At 40.9% G+C, this 20,913-nt stretch overlaps 1 protein-coding gene across 1 annotated transcript in view; it reads left to right on the top strand.

The window, feature by feature from the left end:
* The first annotated feature begins 963 nt into the window (after positions 1-963).
* LOC102226431 (versican core protein-like) overlaps positions 964-20,913 on the top strand; it is a 32,184-nt gene continuing 12,234 nt past the window's right edge. The window contains exons 1-9 of the mRNA XM_023338456.1: positions 964-1,602; positions 3,715-3,792; positions 5,245-5,619; positions 7,508-7,682; positions 8,457-8,584; positions 9,137-9,433; positions 10,484-11,152; positions 14,324-14,353; positions 20,509-20,669. Coding sequence (XP_023194224.1) covers positions 3,720-3,792; positions 5,245-5,619; positions 7,508-7,682; positions 8,457-8,584; positions 9,137-9,433; positions 10,484-11,152; positions 14,324-14,353; positions 20,509-20,669 — 1,908 coding nt within the window. The 5' untranslated portion in view covers positions 964-1,602; positions 3,715-3,719. The remainder of the gene's footprint in view (positions 1,603-3,714; positions 3,793-5,244; positions 5,620-7,507; positions 7,683-8,456; positions 8,585-9,136; positions 9,434-10,483; positions 11,153-14,323; positions 14,354-20,508; positions 20,670-20,913) is intronic.

Genomic DNA, 20,913 nt, shown 5'->3' with positions numbered 1-20,913 from the left:
TGTCATCAGTAGCATGCTTGTGAAAATTGTAACATTTCATATGTACATTTTGTTCAGATTATATGTAAAGATGTAAGAAGCTTTTAAATATGAAGCATTTCTCTGTGACTTATAGTTGTCAAGATTGAAAGTAAATTTAGTCAATTAAAGTCAAGTAAGACCAATGCTTCATTGCAACTGAGCAACATGGCATGGGTCGATGCTATGTTATTTTATCTATTGTAAAAGTGGCCAGTATAACCACCAGTAGCACGCCATTACTGGACTCCCTTCTGTTGCAGAACCATAGAACAATGGCACAGTAGAACTAAAATGTAAGACTAAGATGGAGCTACTGCCATCTTAGACATAGTCAATAGACTGTGTCACATAACACAGTCCATTGATTGGGGAACAGAAAATTACCGTTTGTGAAGCATACTAGTGACATTTGTCATCACATTAGCATGTTGCCATGTTGCGCATTTGGGTTTAACCCCGCCCACCCAGTGAGAATCCAACTGGCAGTGGAAACTGTTCTGTTTGTCTCCTACCAGTTGGGTACTGCTGAATGAAAACGAGTCATTAGTCACCTAAAATGCAATTAAAATAACAACAGCTGACTAAAACTAAATTAGACTACGCTTTCCAAATCAACACTTGTAACGGAGACATTTACTAATACCACTTACCCGGGCTCTACAGGAAGGTGTGGACAACTTTCCTAGAGTCAAAGATCCTTCAGATAGGGCCCTTACCAGATGTACCCTTCTGTTCCATTACTACTCATTCAGTTTTGTCTGTCCTCCATGGCTTCAGGTCCAGCACATATATGTGGGCCATTCGGGAGCTCTGCATGCTCTTTATCCAAGCATCTGATTCATATAGCTGCTAAAATGACAAGCAAATACATCACCTAACATAATGTTTGTTATAGATATCCTATTCCTACCATGGAAACAGATCTTAGAATTGTGCTTAGGCATGAATGTTTATGTCTGTGTTGCCCTGTGATGGACTGGTGACCCGTCCAGGGAGAACTCGGCCTCTCGCCCAGTGACCTTGAAAGGTAAATGATGGACGGATGGATGTTAGCAACTCTGTTTATTACAAAGGTTTTAAAACTTTATAAGTTCTACAAATAAGGTCCTTATAAAGAAGATAAATGCAATGCAAATGGAATGTGATATGTTGTGAATCTATTAATCTATAAGTTTTGTTTTGGATGAACAGGCTTCTTGCTTGTTCTTGACACGCAGACCTCGCCTCTTAATGTGTCACTCTCTTTGTATTTTACTTTATTTCAGCACTCTACTGTGAGTCACTCCTACTTTCTCCATTTGGACCAGTCTCTGGCTTTCCCCTCTCCCACCCCCCACCACTCCCCAAATTTACTTCCCACTCCTCTCTCACTTCCCTCTTCTTCCTTTCCTTCTGCGAGTTTGCCTTGTGGGCGCCTCCTCTACCTCATAAGTGTTTGCAAAGTGAATCTGAACTTACTCGTGGTGGGCGAGGACATCTGTTTGAGAGGAGCTCTGCACAGACATTTATCTGGGGGCTTGCAGGGAAGTTTGACTTGAGAAATCTTAAATGATAAATCCCTCCGAATTTTAGGACTGCAAGGTAAGGGAAGAAGAGTCTCTGAAATGAATTTTTATCTTGAACACTGTCTTGTATGCAATGCATCTCAACGCTGTCATTTTTTTTTTTTTAGGGATTTTATAAAAAAAAAAAATGTTTAATGAATGTGCTTATTTGCTGTTTTGCCAATGAAAAGGCTGATTTCTGGTGGCTGTGACTTTTTCCCATGCTGACAACATGAAGCAGGGAGATAAGAAGCTCATTAGGGAAACTGACACTGGGGACCAATTATGTCATTTACATTGACTGGCAGTGTTATCAGCTGATCTCTTTGTAAAACACAAAGACCAGGCTGTCACAGCTGCTGATGGAGCTGCTGTTATCAACTAAAACAAACTTCAGCTGCGCTTTCTGTTATTTTCAGTTTGTACAAAGACCAATATTATTATTTATTTTTTGTGTAGATAGATTTTTGTTGAAAATGTCAGAAATGTTTGGGTAATTTTGCTTCTAGATTAGTTTTTAATTTAGTTCAATTAAAGCAACTCGGGTTCATAAGTTTGCAAACAGTTAATTGGAATTATTTTTAGAAAGATCATAGCTGTGAGGATATTCACCAACATTTAGAGCAAATCATTTTTCATAATAATGATTCCTGTTCTGGTGGCATGAACATTAAAGTCTTTCAGAGTATTGGAGGAACATATCCTTTTACTTTCCGGATGCTTGTGGTATTCTAAAAAGTGTGATTAAAGCAATGGAGGCAAATATTTATACTTTAAGCAAATAAAGTTTTTGCAAATATGTTCCTGTTTCTAGTCAAGCTGAAGTTTATTTATTTGTATAGCACATTTTAGCAACAATGCAGTTCAAAGAGCTGCACAGCACAAAATCATAATACAGTAACCAATTATGAAGCAAGCCATAAACATTACATTTTGTCAAATGCCATCATCAAAATCATCAAGCAAATATGCATCAAATACACTGTTTAACGTTCCAGTTACTATGAATCAAAGAGCCGTAAGGAGGCGGGGTTTTAGTCTTTCAGCAGGTTTGTTCCAGATTTGTGGTGCATAGAAGCTGAATGCTGCTTCTCCATGTTTGGTTCTGGTTCTGGATGCAGAGCAGAACCAAAACCAGAAGACCTGAGAGGTCTGGAAGGTTGATACAACACCAGTAGAGCTTTAATCCGTTCAGTTATTTATAAACTAACATTATCTTAAAATCTATTCTCTGACCTGCAGGTTTCTAGTGTCGTTGCTTGGCGGTTCCTTATGGGGGCGCTAAATTCATAAAGGCCTTTATCAAAGTCAACCGGTTTAAAAAAGAGCCTTGCTACTCTGACCATTAATAAACAAAAAAGTTACTAAATATTTTTCACTTTAAGAATGATACATGGGATTTATCGATAATTCAATTATTTCTGTTTTGTGACATCAGCATGGTTGGTATATTGAATCATTGTTACTCCAGTTGCCAGATGTGCAGAGAAAGCTGGTAGATGTTCCTCTGTTTACATTAACTGGTGGTTCCGGTTCATATACATGTGCAACCCACTTGTCACATAGCTGTAAGCAGGTGCAATTTTTAAATAAAATGTTTCAGGTGTTTTATCACTTTCAGGCTAACTTTGTAAATAAGACATTATTCATAATGTTTTACCTGGTGAAATAAAGGTCTAGCTAACTAACAAAGGACAAACAATTTAGACAATATAACAATCTGCTTTTATTTTCTTTATTAAAAAGTGGTGTGTCAAAAAATAGAACTTAACTTAATTCTTTCCCATTACCCTAATCTTTAGTTCCATCTGTAGACCTACTGTCAGATTGCAAAATAAAATATTGTATTTTAAGCAAGAGGAATGGATGTTGTCACACTGGACACAAATGTTCAAAAGACACAAAATAATTTTCCTTACTAACATTTTCTCTGTTTTATTGTTTATGGTAAATCTTTGGAATAATCCCAACTATGAAATGAAAGAATGCGAAAACATTTAGGCTGATTTATATGTTTCAAAGAAATGTCCTTGATACATACATGGAACGTTTGAAAAGATACAACCAATAATCCATAGAGGACATCACCAGATTAGAGGAAGGAAACAAACAACTTCACGTCACACTGACTTCCACTGATTTCTTACAGACTGGATGGAGATGATGGGACACATCGTCACACACCTGCTCTGTCTGGTGTGTCTCTGCTCGGCTCATCCTCAGCCAGGTGAGTCAGTCCAGAAACAAACCATGTGATTCAAGCACGACGGTAATTTATGTCCACCAGGAGGAACCTTCCTGTTAGTGTCCAACCCGTGTTGTTTCATGTTTTCAATGACACTTTTTTGAAGTGCCGTTCCCATTCGCCAACATGTCAAAGAAAAATCCAAATGAATATATCTTCGTTTTATTTTTAACCAAAACTATAATTGCGACAAGGTTAGTGGAGTAGGTGAAAATAGTTATTTAGACCATATGCTTCTCAAAAAGAGAGATAAGTAAGGTAAGGTATGTATATATTTTGCACAATCTCCGCAACAAGGCAGTTCAAAGTGCTTTACGTGAATTAGAAGAAAATACCAACAAAACAACAAAACCAAAAGAAAGACAAAAAGGTTAGAGAAGTATAAAACTAAATGTTGGTTGTCCATGTTTGATTCTAAAACTAAATGTTGGTTCCAGTTGTTCTGGGTTGCTAAGTAGATGGTACTGTCTAAATTTGTTCTAGAATTGTACAGTTTTAAGCTAAATGTCGGTTCTCCATGTTTGACGGAGAACCAACATTTTGGTTCATGTTTGAAGGAATCAGGACTGAACGGCTCAGTTCAAATGAGCCCTTGAGTTTTCTCACATTCTTCTAATTTGTAACCACAAATATTTACTTATTTTATTGAGTTTTCATGCAATTCACACTCCACATAGACTATTATCAAAGAGAATTAAAATGATGCGTTGTTTTCACATTTGTATTGAGCCCTGTGAGTCGATGCTTTGTAGCTCCACCTTCCACTGCCAATACAACTGTTTTTTTTTTTTTTAGTGGTTTCCTTTCTATATTTCTCCTCTATTTACTAACATCTGTCTTCTTCTTCTAAAAGCTTTTGTTGGCTCTAGTGGCCTTTATTTGAAAGTAGTTCGACAGGAAACAGGGTAATGAGAGAGGGGGAAGACATGTGGCAAATATTGCCAGGCCGGGAATTGAACCTGCGACCACTGCCACGAGGACTAAGGCCTCAGTGGGTCATGCTTTGCCTCTGTGCCACCACAGCGCCCCCATCAGTCTTCTTATTAACACTGGCATTACTTAATGGGGAAAAAAAGCCCACAGCCTATTGCAGCCACCATCATGTTTTGGAGTGTGAATGCTGCGTTTAGGGAGCGGCCCAGTGCTAGTTTTCCTCCACACACAGCATGCATGCTGACCAGACGTGTGGACCGGAGTGTCTCCTTCCACATGTCTGCTGTGTCCTCTACATGACTTGTGGAAAACGTCTTCAGCATAACTTGAATAAAATGTCACATCTGACAGTTGACCTTTACATAGCGACTGAATCAGTAAACTGCAGTAAAGCGTAACTCTCCCATCCCCATCTTAGATCTACTATTTATCAGCAAAATGTATTTGGACTGCAGTACCCTCAGTCTAAACTTGTTTTCCTGCTCCCCCCCTCAACCACAGTGAGGATACCTGGCAGCATGCATGTAGCTGGCTCTCTGGGCAGCAACGTGGAGTTGCCGTGCAACATCCCCATGATGCCAGCTTCTCCCAGCGGTCCCTCTGCCACCTCCACACAGGGACCCCTTCCTGACGAGAAGGTCAGAGTCCAGTGGGTGAAGCTGGAGAAGGATAAGCCGGTACTGGTGGCCCAGGAAGGGCAGATTAGGGTGTATTATGAGTTCGTAGGCAGGGTGTCGGTGCCCAGCGACCCGTCATCAGTGGGGCACGCCTCACTGACCATCAAGAGGCTCCGGGTGACAGACGCAGGACCATACCTCTGCAAGGTGACACAAGGACTGGAGGAAAAGCAGAACGTCGTCCACCTCAGCGTCTCCGGTGAGTAAAACCTTCTATATACTCTTTACGGGCAAATAAACAGACTCCTTTAAGAGTCTACAAACTCTCTGACCACCTCCAGATGTTTACTGCTGGTAGAGTTCAAAGCTAAAGGTGTTAACAAATGTATGAAGTAAAACTTGTCCACATGCTGCCTCCTTCAAAGCCCCTTCCTCAGACAGGTTCAGTCTGTCTGCGATCTTACCTGTCAGCTGGACATAGGAAGGCACTTGATCTTAAAATGTTTATTGTTCACTCGTCCTGTAAAGCTGGAGACAAACTGTATGAACATCGTGTGCAAAACTTCAATCATTTTTGCAGAAAATCAAGAGTTTACATAATCTACAGAACCTTCCATGCCTTTAGACCTTCAGTACTCTGGAAAACAATCACAACAGATAATGAGCTCAGCAAGCCAACCAGTGGTGATCTGATGACTACTGCCCCCTTCTGTCCTGGAGTTCAGTCTCCAGTGGTTCCTCCCAGCTATTGTAGGTCTCCTGCTTCGCATCACTTTGAACCTCTTGAATAAACTAGTTAATGCTAAGCTTCAGTTGTCAGACAAATACAATAAGTATCCAAAATCATTGGATTCAGGTGTTCCATTGCTGCAGGTGCAGATAAAATCACCTGTAAGGTTTGAATTTGTTTTCTGTTTGTTGCTTAGCCTCGTTAAAGCCACTAAATGACCCCTGTTATAAACCCTGGCGGCTGGTGAGCTGACGTTCCTCGGAGGCACTTTGAAACTCTCAGCTCTCTGGCATCCATCAGTCCCCTGGAAACGGCTCATCCGACGACCAAATCCAGCCTCTCTCTCTCTCTGTCTCTCAGACATTTCCACAGATTCCACATTAACGCTGAACAGAACTCTTTGTTGGGGGTCACCCACACAAAGGCCCTCCCTATGACAGACACACAACTCTCCATTTAACGGCTCAGACATCCTTTCACGTCCTCCTGTGGCTCTGCCAGGATTTCCCCTCAATGAGAAATGTTCCACCAGACCTAATGACACAGGGATACAGTGATACGTTTAGTCCCAGGATGACAGCTGAAATGCTCTCTCTCTGTACTCCCATGTATCTGATTCAGCATCTGTCAGCAGCAAATTTCTGTTCTTATAAATAACTGTGGAGGAGAGAGACACTTTTCCAGTTTTTCTTATTATTTTCCTCCTTTCATGGAGGATCCTTTATATTGGGGCAGTATTATGTAAAATAAACATTTTTGAGCTTTATGTTATAATGTTGTTCCCTCATCAAAAACATACCTGGAGCCTTGATTTTATCGTGCATGTTTGAGAAATCCTTTAATCTCCAAGGCAACCATTCAGCTGTGCAAAATGCTTGGGTGGACTTAGCCCCGCCTTCATGAACAAAGCTCCTCCCCAGAGCTGCAGTTTCTGAGCTTCTGCCTGTCAAAGCAGGCATCCCTGCAGCCCCCCTCATTCAGCTCCTTCAGACTAGCCAGCTACAATTAGCAAACACCTGGAGAAACTGAGCATCAGCTGATCTCTTTATAGGAGCTACCTCTTGGTGCAGCGCTGGTAAAAAATATTGTAAACTGTTAATAGAGGAGCCATGTTGTGATGACTTCCTCAAGGAGGAGTTTTAAATAGAATAGGAGGCCTGATTTCAAGGCATATATTATGAAGTCATATTTGATATATAAAGCATTTTTATGACAACTGAAGGTAACAGAGCTACTTGATTGTACTTTAAAATGGCATATGCCTAGAAAAGACATAGTACTGTTCCTTTAAGTTTTAATCTCATTCAAGATCATGAAAACCTTTTTAAAATAGTTACATCAATTCCAGTTCAAACCACTGAAATCCCATTCATTCAGTTCAGTTTTGCTCCCCTAACCCTTGGTGATTTCTGTCCAGGCGTGGTGTTTCACTACCGAGCCAATTCCAGCCGCTACTCTCTGGACTTCAGAAAAGCGAAGGAGGCTTGTATGTCTGTGAATGCCTCTATGGCCACAGCTGACCAGCTGACTGCTGCGTTTCAGGACGGCTTTGATCAGTGCGACGCAGGATGGCTCAGTGACTATACTGTCCGGTTCGTTCAAGTCTAATCTCTTCCATTCACACATCCATTCCAGTTTTCTATTGGTAGGGGAGAAAAAAACTTCTTCAAAGGTGTCATTGTAATGCAGAGGTGGATAGAGTACCTAAATGTTGTACTCAAGTAAGAGTAGCGCAACTACTTCAACATATTTTCACTCAAGTAAAAATGAAAAGTATCTATTAAAGGAATTACTCAAATAAAAGTAAAAAGATATTTAGTAGAAAGGCTACTCAAGTACTGAGTTACTGATCAGAATCTCTGATTTCATGTTTAAAAATGACATCATCAATCGATCTTATGCTAGAGTCAATCAGATTCTGATACCGACTCGTGTCAATAATATCAATATTTTCTGTCCCTCTCTATCAGTAGGTTCAGCAGATAGACACTGAAAGCAGAACAACAAAGCTTGTGTTCAAACAAGAATTTTCACTTTTACATAAATTGTAGTGGTGTGTGTGTGTGTGGGGGTGTGTGTGTGTATCTGCTGCATTCGGAGTTAAAACATTTCTGATTTTCATTCAGTGAAGTCACTCACAGTGGGTAGAGTACCCAGAAATTGTACTCGAGAGTAACGATACTTCACAACAATATTACTTAGTAAAAGAAATATGGAGTAGTAAAACTGCTTCTAAAAGTAAATTTCTTTCTAAAAGGCTATTCAAGTAAATGTGAGTAACAGTAGTTGCTATCCGCCTCTTGTGCTTAAAATAAGTAAATAAATAGAAAGGCTGGTTCAGAGGTTTTTTTGTTTTGTTGCTGCAGGTATCCGATCACACAGCCTCGTCCTGGCTGTGAAGGTGACCTTCTGCGCCGCCCGGGTGTGAGAACATACGGCCGTCGCGACCCCACAGAGAGATACGATGTGTACTGCTTCGTAGATGAGCTCCAGGGTAAACACTGTTCATTTAGGTTTTATTTTCTGTTAAAATACATTGTCTTTCTAGTTTTTCCTAATATTTACGTTATACAGCTTCAGACTTAAATTTTATTTTGACATTTTGATGTGATTTCTTCACTTTATTTATGTTGTAGTTTTCTTTTTCTTTAATGTTCCATCAGCTTTACTTAAAAAAAAAAAGTCTCCGTAGTCAAATATCTATAACTGTGCTTTATTTAAGTCATATTTTTTTACATTTTAGAAATGTTATCCATCTCTATTTTTGTTACTTGTTTACAAATTTTCACTCATTCTTTTTTTGGGGAGGGAAGCTGATATTTAGAAAAACATATGACCATGGATGTGTTGACATTTTAAGCACTCAGTGTTTGATTGGCAATCAGAGGACTGAGACAACAATCAGAGGATCCTCTGTCTCTGTAACTGTATATGGAAGACTTTATGGACTGATCCTTGGCTGAATAACTCGAAGCTAACAGAAATGACTTTCATGGGTTGAAAATTGCAAACCCAACCATCTGAATCTCCTGTCATCTGTGTGCAGGTGAAGTCTTCTATCCGTCCTCCATCACCGAGAAGATCACCTGGCAGGAGGCGAAGGCAGAGTGTGAGAAGCACGACGCCGTGTTGGCGTCCCCGGGCCAGTTGTTTGCAGCCTGGAGGGCGGGGCTTAGCCGCTGCGACTACGGCTGGCTGTCTGACGGCAGCGTCCGGTACCCCATGAACATCCCCCTGCCTCAGTGTGGAGGCGGCCTGCTGGGGGTCCGGACCCTCTACAAGTACACCAACCAAACCGGCTTCCCAGAAACCACCGACAAGTACGGAGCGTTCTGCTTTAAAGGTTCGAGCTAAACACAGTTCATACTGAAAACACAGATCATTAAACAAAAGCAAAGTAAATATGGTGCTTTTATTGCATACTAAGTATTTTAAGTGCATAAAGCTTGAAGTTATTTACTATGAATCTGATCAATCCATTATGTCTGTCTGCTAACAAAATGTACCGTCATAAAAAGTGTCATGGAAAATCTTGCAAAATGCAACTTTTGCGTCACTGCCAGAACTTTTAACTTCAGCTGCAAGCTGTTAAGTTGGGGATGCGTGTTTCAGCACAAACAAGCCACCTAATGACCATGCGGACATCAGAGAAAACAAGCAGACCGCATTCAGACCGAAGCAGGAGAAGATTAACACTCCTGTCCTGTTTATGGAGGGCAGCTTTTATGAGGGGAAAACCCAGCGCAGGCCAACACAGATAGAGCAGAAACACTCCACAGCTGGACCTCGGCCCAAGCAGCACAGACAGACAGAGGAAGTGGACAAGAGGCAATAATGCAACAGAGTGTTAATAAGGAGGTCAGCTCATAGCAGAGAGAAGCACACTCTCCCAGCGTGATGCTTTACCACACCGTATAATTGAAAACATTATACGGCGTGGCGGCCTCTGCCAGGCTCTCAGAGCGGTGGCAGAGCTGCAGGAGAGAGTTAATGTGGAGTAAAGAGAAAGCAGCTCAGTTCGGCCAGATGTCCTCTGCTTGCCAAAAAACATGACATCATCTCTGGGCTGGGCTCACCGTGCAGCCGGAGCTGCTTTCACAGTGCAAAACAGAAATCCTGAACACGACGAGGACAGACTGATTGCCAGTCCAGGGTGACCAGTGTGTCCTTGGGTAAGACACTTAACCTGCCTTGCCTGCTAGTGGTCAGAGGACGCTTCTGTCAGACTACAGGACAGCTGTGGCCACTTTCCAGTAGCTCAGCACCATCAGCATGTGAGTGAGTGGATGACTGAAAGTAATGAGAAGCTCTTTGATAAAGAGCTATGCAAGTACAGTTTTTATGCATTAAGTTTTTAAACATTTTTTTTGTCTCATGTCCTCCTGTCTGTCAGCTAAGATACCAGAAACAACTGTCAGCTCTCCGATGAGTCCAGCTGCATCCCAACCCGACTCCTCCGCATCCGGTTTGTACGTTCTAACGTCCGCACACCCAGACAGATCTGAACTTCGAGGCAGAACGCCAGAGCCTGGCACAGTGAGCCCGCTGTCGGTCACCTCACCTCACATCCTAGATATGCCCAGTCCTTCCACCACCATGGACGAGTTGGATATTCTAAATTTTCAGCAACCTGACCTGCTGGAGTCAGTGCCAAATAGAGGGGACGTTTTGCCTCACCAGCTGCCTCCTTTACCCACCTCCCGTAATCAGCTTTCACTACTGGACACCCCCCAGCCGGATGGCAGCGGGGAGCCAGTCCGTGCTGACCTGAGCTCCAACGTGGGTGTGGGAGGAGAAGTTAAACCAGAAAGCATCCTGACACTGAGACTGACCGGAGAATTCACCACCTCATTGCCCAAAGCCGTCCCATCAAAGCCAGGCCCCCTACTCATCGAGCCGGAAGTGGGTCAGCAGCCTGCGGTGGTGTTCAAGGACGAGGTCCGCCAAGGGCCAACAACGGAGCTGGAGCTGAAACCGAACGGAGAGGCGGTTTTAAGTGGAGACTCATCAGACAAACCGCTCCACATCCTCGTCGTCAATGTGCTGAGGGGAAATCAGTCAGGTGAGTCTGCACAGGTTTGCAGCAGGAGTGCACCTGCACAGTGTGAGTAAGTCAAGCAAAGAGCCGTGGGTTACCACAGTTTGTTATTTGCTGATTCATAACCTTCAAATCCTTTGAATTTAACCATTTTGTCACGTTGTAACCACTAAATTCAGAGGATTGTTTTAGGATCTTCTATGACAGATTGATAATTATGTCGGGGGACTAAAACAATAGGTTGTTGCTAAAAGTTTCACAAATCTTAAAGTGAAAAGATTTGACTCTGCTCCATGAGTTAACGTGTTGTAGGTCTCATTTTAGCTGTACTTACAGTTATAAGTCATTTTTGACCATTTTTAAAAAATATCTGAAGCTCAGTCAGAATTATTAAAGTGTGTGTGTGTGTGTGAACATCAGTTTTTAAGTGTGTCACATGTGTCTGTTTGGACTTTGATTGGGCCATTTAACACATGGATATGCTCTGATTTAAACCTTGTTGCTCTTGCTGTATTTTTAGAGTCGTTGTCCTGCAGCCTCTCTCTGGTTTTTGTCTTGTATTTAACTCTGTTCATCTTTTTCTTAGCTTAGAAAAACCTCTTTGTCTCACATAGTTTATTGCATGTAGACCATATAAGTTCCAGTTTGGCCTCAACTGACCATGGCACCTTCTTCCATGTATTTCCTGGCCCCTTCATGGCTTGTACATTGCAAACAGGACTTCTATGCTTTCCTTTCAGTAATGCTGTTTTTGTTGCCACACTTCTATGAAGACAACATTTCTGGCATACATGACTAGCAAGTGTCATCATGACCGACTCCATCTGCAGCTCCTCCTCTACAATTATTCTGGGCCTCTTGGCTGTTTCTCTGATTAATGCTCTCCTTGCCCTTTGGGTTGACTCTTCTTAGATGCAACTCAGGCTTTTGTAAAAGTTGATAAAGTAAAGTTTTAAATCTTACCTAGTTGCTAACGTTTGGCAGTGACGTATGTAACGCACCAGTCTGACGCTAAGAAGCTTACCAGAAGTTGCCTGCGCAGTAAGCAGCCATCCTCCACTGAGGAGAGAGAAGCGCCGATCTAAACAAGGCGACTGTTAATGTGAATTCATTATTTGGAAGCGTGACCAACACTGAAGCCTTCCTCCACTTCCTCCTCTGCCATTGCTAAAACTACAGGTAGACTACAATTCTCAAACAATTCTGTTTGCTCATCGGCCTGGTAGAAAATCTACCAAGTCAATGGGAATCCAAGTCAATGGGAGGAAGCCCAGACTGTCTGTGAATCGAGATCAAAATCGAGCAGAATTGCACGGCAAAGCAATGGCCAGACTAGTTCAAAGAACTTTGCATCGTAAAAACATTGCTAGGTCACCAATTATGAAACAAACTTTTGTCAAATGGCATCATCAAAATCATCAAGCAAAAGCAAAGCGGTGTCTGTCTCTAGGCAACCGCAAAAACAGCAGCAGGTAACAGCGATGCGTAGCCAGCCGGTTGTCCCACATAGATCCTATCACAACAGCTGGCTTTAGTACCTAACAGTGTTTTGTTTCTGTTCATTATTGTGTATTGAACTCTCATGAAAATACGGAACAAATTGGTTCAAAACTCGACTCGACATTTAGCTGTGGAATGAAGGACGATTCCGTATTTTGCGGTTCAGGTGGCTCATGTACCACCACTGAGATCTGTACAAGGCAGAGACTTCCACCGTGACAGCTTCCCTCTTATGTCCACTTCATCATGTGTTGCAACATATGACGAAGATTACATTGTGTAAGCCCTTTTTGTAAACTGTTGGGCAGCAACATTTTTGTCTTTTAACACAAGGTTTCGCAGAAGTTGCTGTCAGAAATCCCAGAGGAAAATTCTGCAAACAATTCTGACGTGTTTCTGGTGCGTCTCAGCAGAAAACAGCTAACAGCTTCTTACCTTTAGGTTTACATTCTCAAATATGCACACGAACACAGTTGCTCTGCAAAGCCAGATGTTGACTCACTGAAAGTAGACATGACTGTGTGGTCGGCAGTGTGTCAAAACATACAGCAAACATGCCAATTTATCCTGGGAAACATCAGATCCTCACAGCAAGAGCAGAGACTCAGTCCCTTCAGCTCTATAGCATCATCAGCGTTGTGCCGGTTTATCCTAATTGTAAACCAGTTGTAAATTCAGCTAAGCCGGATTTAGATCAATTCATTAATGCCCATCTTCCTACAGCAGCGTTTTAGGGCCATTGTAGATCGAAAAAAAAGGAAGAGTAAATTTCTGCCGAAGACTCAGAAATGTTGAGATCAATCAATCAAGTAAAAATAAAGAAACTTCTCAGTTGCAAAAGGTAACAATTTGCAATTTTTTTTAAATCAAAAGTCAATGATTTTTGACTTTTGAGATTAACAAAATTTCCATGTTTTTTTCTAGAAAATGTCCCAGATTAATATCAACATTTATGATTTTTTTTTCTAGAAAATGTTTAACTTTTGGAGCTCAGTAATTGTCTATATTTTTTTCTAGAAAATCTTTGAGTATTTTTGGCAGAAAATGACTCTTTTTTTTTTTTTTCTCTTCTATCTACAATGGCCCTGATGCGCCCCACCTATACATGGTGCAATACATTTAAAGCTCCAACTTCAACAACACTGTTCATAGTTTGAAATAATGTGTAAAAATATACAGAATATGTAGGTCATAGCGAGTAAAAGATTTCATCAGTTTCAAACTGTGATTTATAGTTTCCAGAACAGCTGCTCTCATTCACATATTTGGATGCTTTTGTCACCAAAAATTGACTGTGATTGTTGTCAGCGTTGTCCCTCCGGCAGCACAGACAGGATCTGAGCTGAGTTCTTATGTTTTGTCTACTAAACGGTTATTCCACTACCAGATACTTGAAGTATTGAAGTTGTAGACAAAGCTGAACTAGCAATATCTCACTGCAATTAGATTCTTCTGTATTATTCATAATAACTGACAAATTCTTGAGTCATGAAAATTAAAAACAACATCTATACTGTAATTTTAACTATACTTACCTATGGGATGGTCTAAGAGAACACTAATAAGTGTAATAGTGAACGTCTCTGTAATGATGTCTGCACTGAAACTGTAAAGTGTTGCGTCAGAGAACATAACCCGCTCTCTGTTCTCGTTCTCTTTTTTCACACTTACCTTCGTATTGTTGGATGCTTCCAGGGAACGATCAGGACGACCAGTCAGCTGCAGGTAAGACAATGATGACTTATTGTAACTCTACTTACATCATCAAAGAAAACCAACCTTTTTCTTAAATGCTTCAAGTAATCTCCTGTGAGATTTGTCTGTATAGGGGTCCAAATGTGGCCAAAATATTTCTCCATATTTGTACATGAACTGTCATCCTGGTTCTCCATTGGAGCTGCTTGTTTCAATTTCTCCTGTCTCTGTGCCTGTTGTCTTCCTGTGCCGTTGGGATTTGCTGCCTGACTCTCTCACCATGTAAAGCCGCCTCACTGTTGTTATGACCGTGTTGAAGTCAGTTTTGAAAACATTGAAAATATTAACAGTAAAATATGTTATTAATAACGTGGTAGGGTCTCAGAGGAGGCATACAAGTCAGAACTAATTTAGAGTCAAAAATGTACATGGCAAATTGGTGAAAAAAAAATCTATAATTTAAAAATATCAATCATGGAAGGCACTAAAACCGTATGAAAATGGATGTTTCGGATTTTTCCAGCCCACTAAAACCAGTTTCCGCATTACTTTAGACTCACAAGATCATACGAACTGGAGGCTCTGAAATGTTTTGACCTAACTTCACCACAGTCATAACAACATGGCTGGACAGCACAGCAAGATGACTTTTCATGTCGAGACAAATAACAAATTAGATTGACTCGTCATGACAACGGGGCCCGACTGTACAGGATGTTTTGTTAGGTTAGTAAATACCACTGACAGTGTAGAAGCCAAACGTAGATTTGTCACCACAAAAGCCACCACTGACTGTCACATAGACATGCAGAAATATCACTTCACCTGTTCAGTGGACACGCTTGGGCATGCACAGACAATTTTTTTCACAATTAGTAATTTTTTTGATCTTGGAGTGTAGATTTTATATTCCGGGTTGTTTTACATTTCTTGTTTGCTGTCTTTATGTCATTTTTCTTTCACCATCTTCTTGCACCAGATTCTGTTTTTCCAGTCCACCATTCATGCTTAATAGCAACAGTCGAAAGGAAACGGTCCTCCCTTTCTCAAATGTTGCCACAAGAGCAGGAAAAAGTGCTAATGTCCACACAGAGAGCAGGTGCAGCAGAGGAAATGTTTATTTCCAGGTGAAATGACACCTGAGAGCAGGGCCGTGTTGAAAGAGGCCATAAAGTGTCTGCATGAGGCCGTCAGCTGCTGAGGTGGGCAGAAACAGTCCAGACTCATCAGTCAGCGCCGATATTCTCTGTCCTTCAGCGCTTCCACTCCATGCTTTTATTAGCACCTATTAGCTTGTTATTTCCCATCCCATTCCCACTCCCAGATCATCACACGCTGACTCTTGGCCATCTTTGTGTCGGGGTCTAATTTCTCTGGGTGTCGCTTTACTGCCGCTTTCCTGCAAACTCCAACAGGAAACACAGATGGAAAATAAAAGTGATATCGTCTTCCTATAAACAAGTAAATCAAACCATGTTAGGAAGCTGGAGCGCGAGGGTGATGGATATACAACTGCCAACGGAGAACATGGGTTTGAGTCCAGCCTTAAAATAGCTGCGGCTGAGGAATTGAATGAAATCGCACAATAAAGCGCGTTTTATTGAGGAAAGCCTTGCGGCCTTTTTTCTCACATCTGAGAACCTCCCAACTCAGCAGAAACGCTCTTCAAATCGCTTTACTGGATGAAAACAACTCTGGAAACCACCCGGCTGGTAAAATTAAATTCAAATATAAAAGGTTAAGATGATGAAAGCATTTTGAAAGCACTAATTCTAAAATTACATGGAGATCAGAGATAACAAAATAGTTAATGCAAATCAAATCTGCAAGCAGCGGTGGGTGGCCCTGGCAGCTCAGTGCCGATTCGGCTTCGAGGCGACGGCAGAGGTTCCGCCACGCCGTCGCTGACACTTTCACACTCATCACAGCCACATGTACAGCCCAGCAGATCTTCTAAAGCCCCTTCAGTCCTGCTCAGTACGAGTCCAGCAGCGATTCTTACAAGTTCTGCTGAAAGCCAAGTTATTGCCACTTCTAGTTTTGTGGTGAAATATTGGCTAAGACTTCCTGTTGGCTTCTGAGCATGTCATATGATTATCAAGAATTAGTGGATACTGTTTTAAACTTCTACAGCTGGGGAAGCGGGAGGAGTCACCCAATAATCTTCAGTGTCTTCTCTCGATGGACGCGGCTTCAGTGATGTCATTAATGTACCACACCAGTGTGTGCAGCGGTGAACTAAAAATCCAGTGCAGATTGGACAATGTATCAGGGAGATATCACTGCTGGAATAATCTAGAGGGCATTCTGAAGTCAGATTCCAATGTAATAATATTGGCTTCTTTAGAGGTCGACAAAGGTCATTGATATTCAGCTTGGTGCAAATCAGATTATGTATATGTGATCTAGAGCCAACCATAAGCAAACGGCAAGGGATTGGAACTTAATATTCTGCCACGCCCTCATACTCCAGCCAGTCGCCATGACGACTCAGCATCATGTCGATCCGTCATCAGATCGACATGATGCAACTCTTTGACATGATGAGTCAAAGAATAAAAGGGAGACAACCAGCAGCTAAACAGGTGACTTTCTGTTCAAAGGGGGCGGGGATGTTTCTAGGCTGTTGCTAGGTAACCAAAGATTTGGTTAGTTGATACCACTCACTTTGATTTGCTGGCTGTGAGAGGTTGAGCAGCTAAAACTTTTCCATTGCCTAAATCTCCCACAATGCTGTGTGGTTCTGGATCAAACTTCTGTGAATATTTTATATATTGAATATTCTATCAGATGTATTATCTATTGATATTGAGCATATGTCTATTGTGATATATACTGTTATTGATTTATTGTTCAGCCGTACTTACCACCAGCACAGAGCTTGCTCGGCTTTGCACAGCAGGTAAACTCTGAGTGGGTCTGTTCGCTCGGCCAGAGGGGCAAGCTCCTACTGTCTGAGGTTCTGATCCAAATCCTTTGGGGGCCATCTGGAAAATCATTTGTCCAGAGAACAAAAGGTCTTCAGTGAATTCAGTATTATGCAAACATAAAACATCCTGATACAATACATGTGGGATTGTTTGTCATCCAAAAGAGTGGGCCTCCTCACAATTCAGCCCAAGAACTCTGCCACGAACAAAGAGTGGGATCAAAACGCCTCCAAACTTCTTGCAACAATTCCGAGACATTTTATTCATGATCTGTGGATTTTGCAGACTGATGGAGCATCGCGTCCGAAGGCTGAACTAAACAAATCACCCAAAGATCAACTCACTGAACCCTGACGCCGATCCTTGCTGTTTAGTGAGAAATATGACAAATATTGCCGCATATTTGCTCAATTGAAGAAATTAAATAAAAATACAAATTCTGCAAATTTTAAAGGGAAACGTTGGGCTTTTTCCTGAGTACCAGCAAGGCAGAGCCAAAGTAAATTTTGGGGCTTTTCTAGAGTTTTTTTAACAGAAGGTCATTTGAAATTGAAGGATTTTATATTTGTGTACCTGACTGAGAAAAGAAAGCTAATCTGAAAAGTGTTTATGGAAACTTTGAAGAGCTTTGTTGCATGCGTTTGAAGAAAGTCTAAAAGTATCTCTCAATAAGAAAATCACTCATACACCTCACTGTACAAACACAGGTTAGTGTGTGATTCAGCTTCTCCTCTGCAGTTCTAGTTGTCTTATCACTTCAGTAATAAGCCTACATAGGTTTTGAAAGCCTACATCTCATTAAACTTTGACAGAATTAAAGCCATTGAATGATCAAGAAACTATTTCTGGCCTCTTAAAGTCGTAGGCATGGCGTTCTTTTCGTCTTCGGATGTCAGTCTGAATCCCTCCTAGCAGAATTTTACACAACTTCCCACAACCTTTCTCCCATTTTGAACATAAAATCCTAATGAGGAGACAAAAGCAGGCATTGTTTCAGAGCAGCTGCTGGCAGCGGTGGGTCTTAATCATAACAAACAGAGGCCAGAAACTGTTTATGATCTGTGGCTGCTTTAAATCAATATCAGAAAGGAGCTGCTGTGGGGCAACGCTGGTTGCAGAAGAAGTACCGCAGAAACCACACATTTCCATAAATGTAAAAAATGACAGATCTTTTTTCCCCCTCACTGTATGACAACATTAATCCAGACTAAACTTTTCCTGCTTTAAGTCAGTTAGGATTACCAAAACAATTTGTTACAGAAAGGTTTGTTTTTCTACCTCTGCTTCTTTAAATTCAGACCCTTACATGCATAATAACATTCATTGTCCCATTCATGCCGAAGCTTCAGCTTCTTGGCTGATGTCTTAAGATATTCCTTAATATTTCTACGTATTATTCATCCCTCATGATGATGTATATTTTGTGAATCGCACCAGTCCCTCCTGCAGCAATGTCTCCTCATGCTGCCACCACTGAGTTGCTGTTGCTGCTCTTCTTAGATTTGCAGACTTTGCCAATTTCCACCATGAGCAAAAACAGTCGTTATGGTCAGATGTTTAATTATAGCTTCATCAGACCACAGGATATGTCTAAAAATTAGCGGTACACGGTGTTAAAAATGTTGAAGTTGTAATAATATTGGTAAATATTGAGATGATATCAGTTGGTATATCTGCCTGTTTTCTTCTGTCATCTTTCTCATCAGTCCTTCAGCCAATGTGATTCTTGTTCAATGTGAATATTTATTGTTGGACTCTGTCCAGTTGCCAGAAAATTCTTTTCTAGATCAACTATACTGATATTGATATCGGATCGGTTTCATTATGGATCGGTTACAATGCTTTTGTTCCCGGATTGATTCATACATTTCTCACCTATGATGACAATGGTCATCAGTGGTGAATAATTTATTTTTAGTTTTCACACGATGTCACTGAAGATGGCGTGTCTTTGAGGTGCTTCCATTAAAATACATCCACAGATGCATTTAATAATAATACAATTGTATTTTATTTCTAGATCCTCAAGGACATTGTCCAAAAACAAGCACTTAAAAACAAGACGTACACACAGAACACAGCTTAACTTTCTAATTTTACCTACCAGATTGACATAATCTTCTGGATTCAAACAAATTGTTTTAATGCACCGTAAATTTAGTGCATGTATCCATAAGTCTTTTAAGAAAGCAAAAAAAAAAATGTCTATGAAAACTTTTTCTCTCATTGTTATGGTATTTAGCAGAGAGAGATATTTTGGTAATCCTGATTGATGTAAATGGTTCCTCTGGTTTTTTCGCTGAGGAAAAAATGGCTTATTTTTTATAAACTTATGTTAATATCTTGTTTCAACTGTGCTCATCACAGTTTGCATACAGTAATTAGAGGGCATAAATTTCAGAGAACTATTAGCAGCCAGTGTTTCTCCAGCAGGATTCAAAGTAAACGGTCTGATCCATAGGCTGCATGGAAACAGAAGACTCAATAAATCTGCGGCAAAGAGAAGAGAAAACAAACGGATACATTTTCAAAGATTGTTCTCATGGTATCATGACTCCAAGTGAGCAGTTGGGGGCAAATCTGTTTCTTTACCAGAACTTACAAAAAATGACTTTACAACCTTCTGAAAGACGCCAGTGAGATTTCTTCAACAAGTTACATAAGTAGAAAAACAACTTTTAAAAAAAAAGTTATTTTAAGATGATAAAAATCTGGAGACAAATACAGCTGGACCATGAACAATGTTTAGTGAAATGACAAAAAGTACACTCTTGGACAAACACATTAAACTACCATTTTTAGATAACTGTTTAGGTGTATTTTGATACTGAAGTACATTAATTTGTAATTGATGATGACGATACCATACTTTGTAGATACAATGGTACAATAGTCCTGTAGTCCAAACCTTTATCACAGGGCTGTTGAACTCCAGTCCTCAAGAGTGGGTGTCCTTCAACCTTTGGATGTTCCTGGTGTAAAACACCTGGATCTAATGGCTAAATTGCATCTTCAGCATGTTGCCAAATTCTTTAGAGAACTGATAATGACATAATTATTTGATTGAGGTGTGTTGAAACAGAGAGGCTTCGAAAGGACAAAAAACAAGGACCCTCGAGAACTGTAGTTTTACAGCAGTGGTTCATCATATTCAACATGGCCCACACTTTAGTACAAATAGTAGACAAAGGTTTTTACGTCAGACCAGTTTGTGTCGGTTTCTGTTAAAGCTTGTTCTGTCTCCTCTGCCTCCAGTGAGTCGAGTCTTGGATTTCCTGAACAAGCCGTCAAACGGCTCCCATCCTCTATTGCCACAAATCTCCGGACTCACTCAGGTATCCAGTGAGGCTGTCTCGAACAATGAAGACTCTGAACTCCTCCCTGAGACCATCCGCTTTGTCAATGGAAAACATGAGGTACAGAGGAGACTTCAGTCACCTGATAATTCTGCCAGTCTGTCATTCCAGCCTTTGTTTCTCCTTTTCTATCTGTTGTAGTAGATGTGCAGTAACAATTCTATTAATACTACTTCTATTGTAATTGAAAGTAGGTTGAGTGAATCAGTTAATCAAGAAAGTAGTAGGCCTTGACCTTGTCAAGTTAAAAGACATTCTATGTTCATCAAGCTGATTTTTTTTAAAATTTATAAGCTGGTGCACT

Source organism: Xiphophorus maculatus, chromosome 8 (assembly GCF_002775205.1).
Source record: "Xiphophorus maculatus strain JP 163 A chromosome 8, X_maculatus-5.0-male, whole genome shotgun sequence".
Lineage (NCBI taxonomy): Eukaryota > Metazoa > Chordata > Actinopteri > Cyprinodontiformes > Poeciliidae > Xiphophorus > Xiphophorus maculatus.
This window is presented reverse-complemented; position numbering and strand designations above follow the sequence as displayed.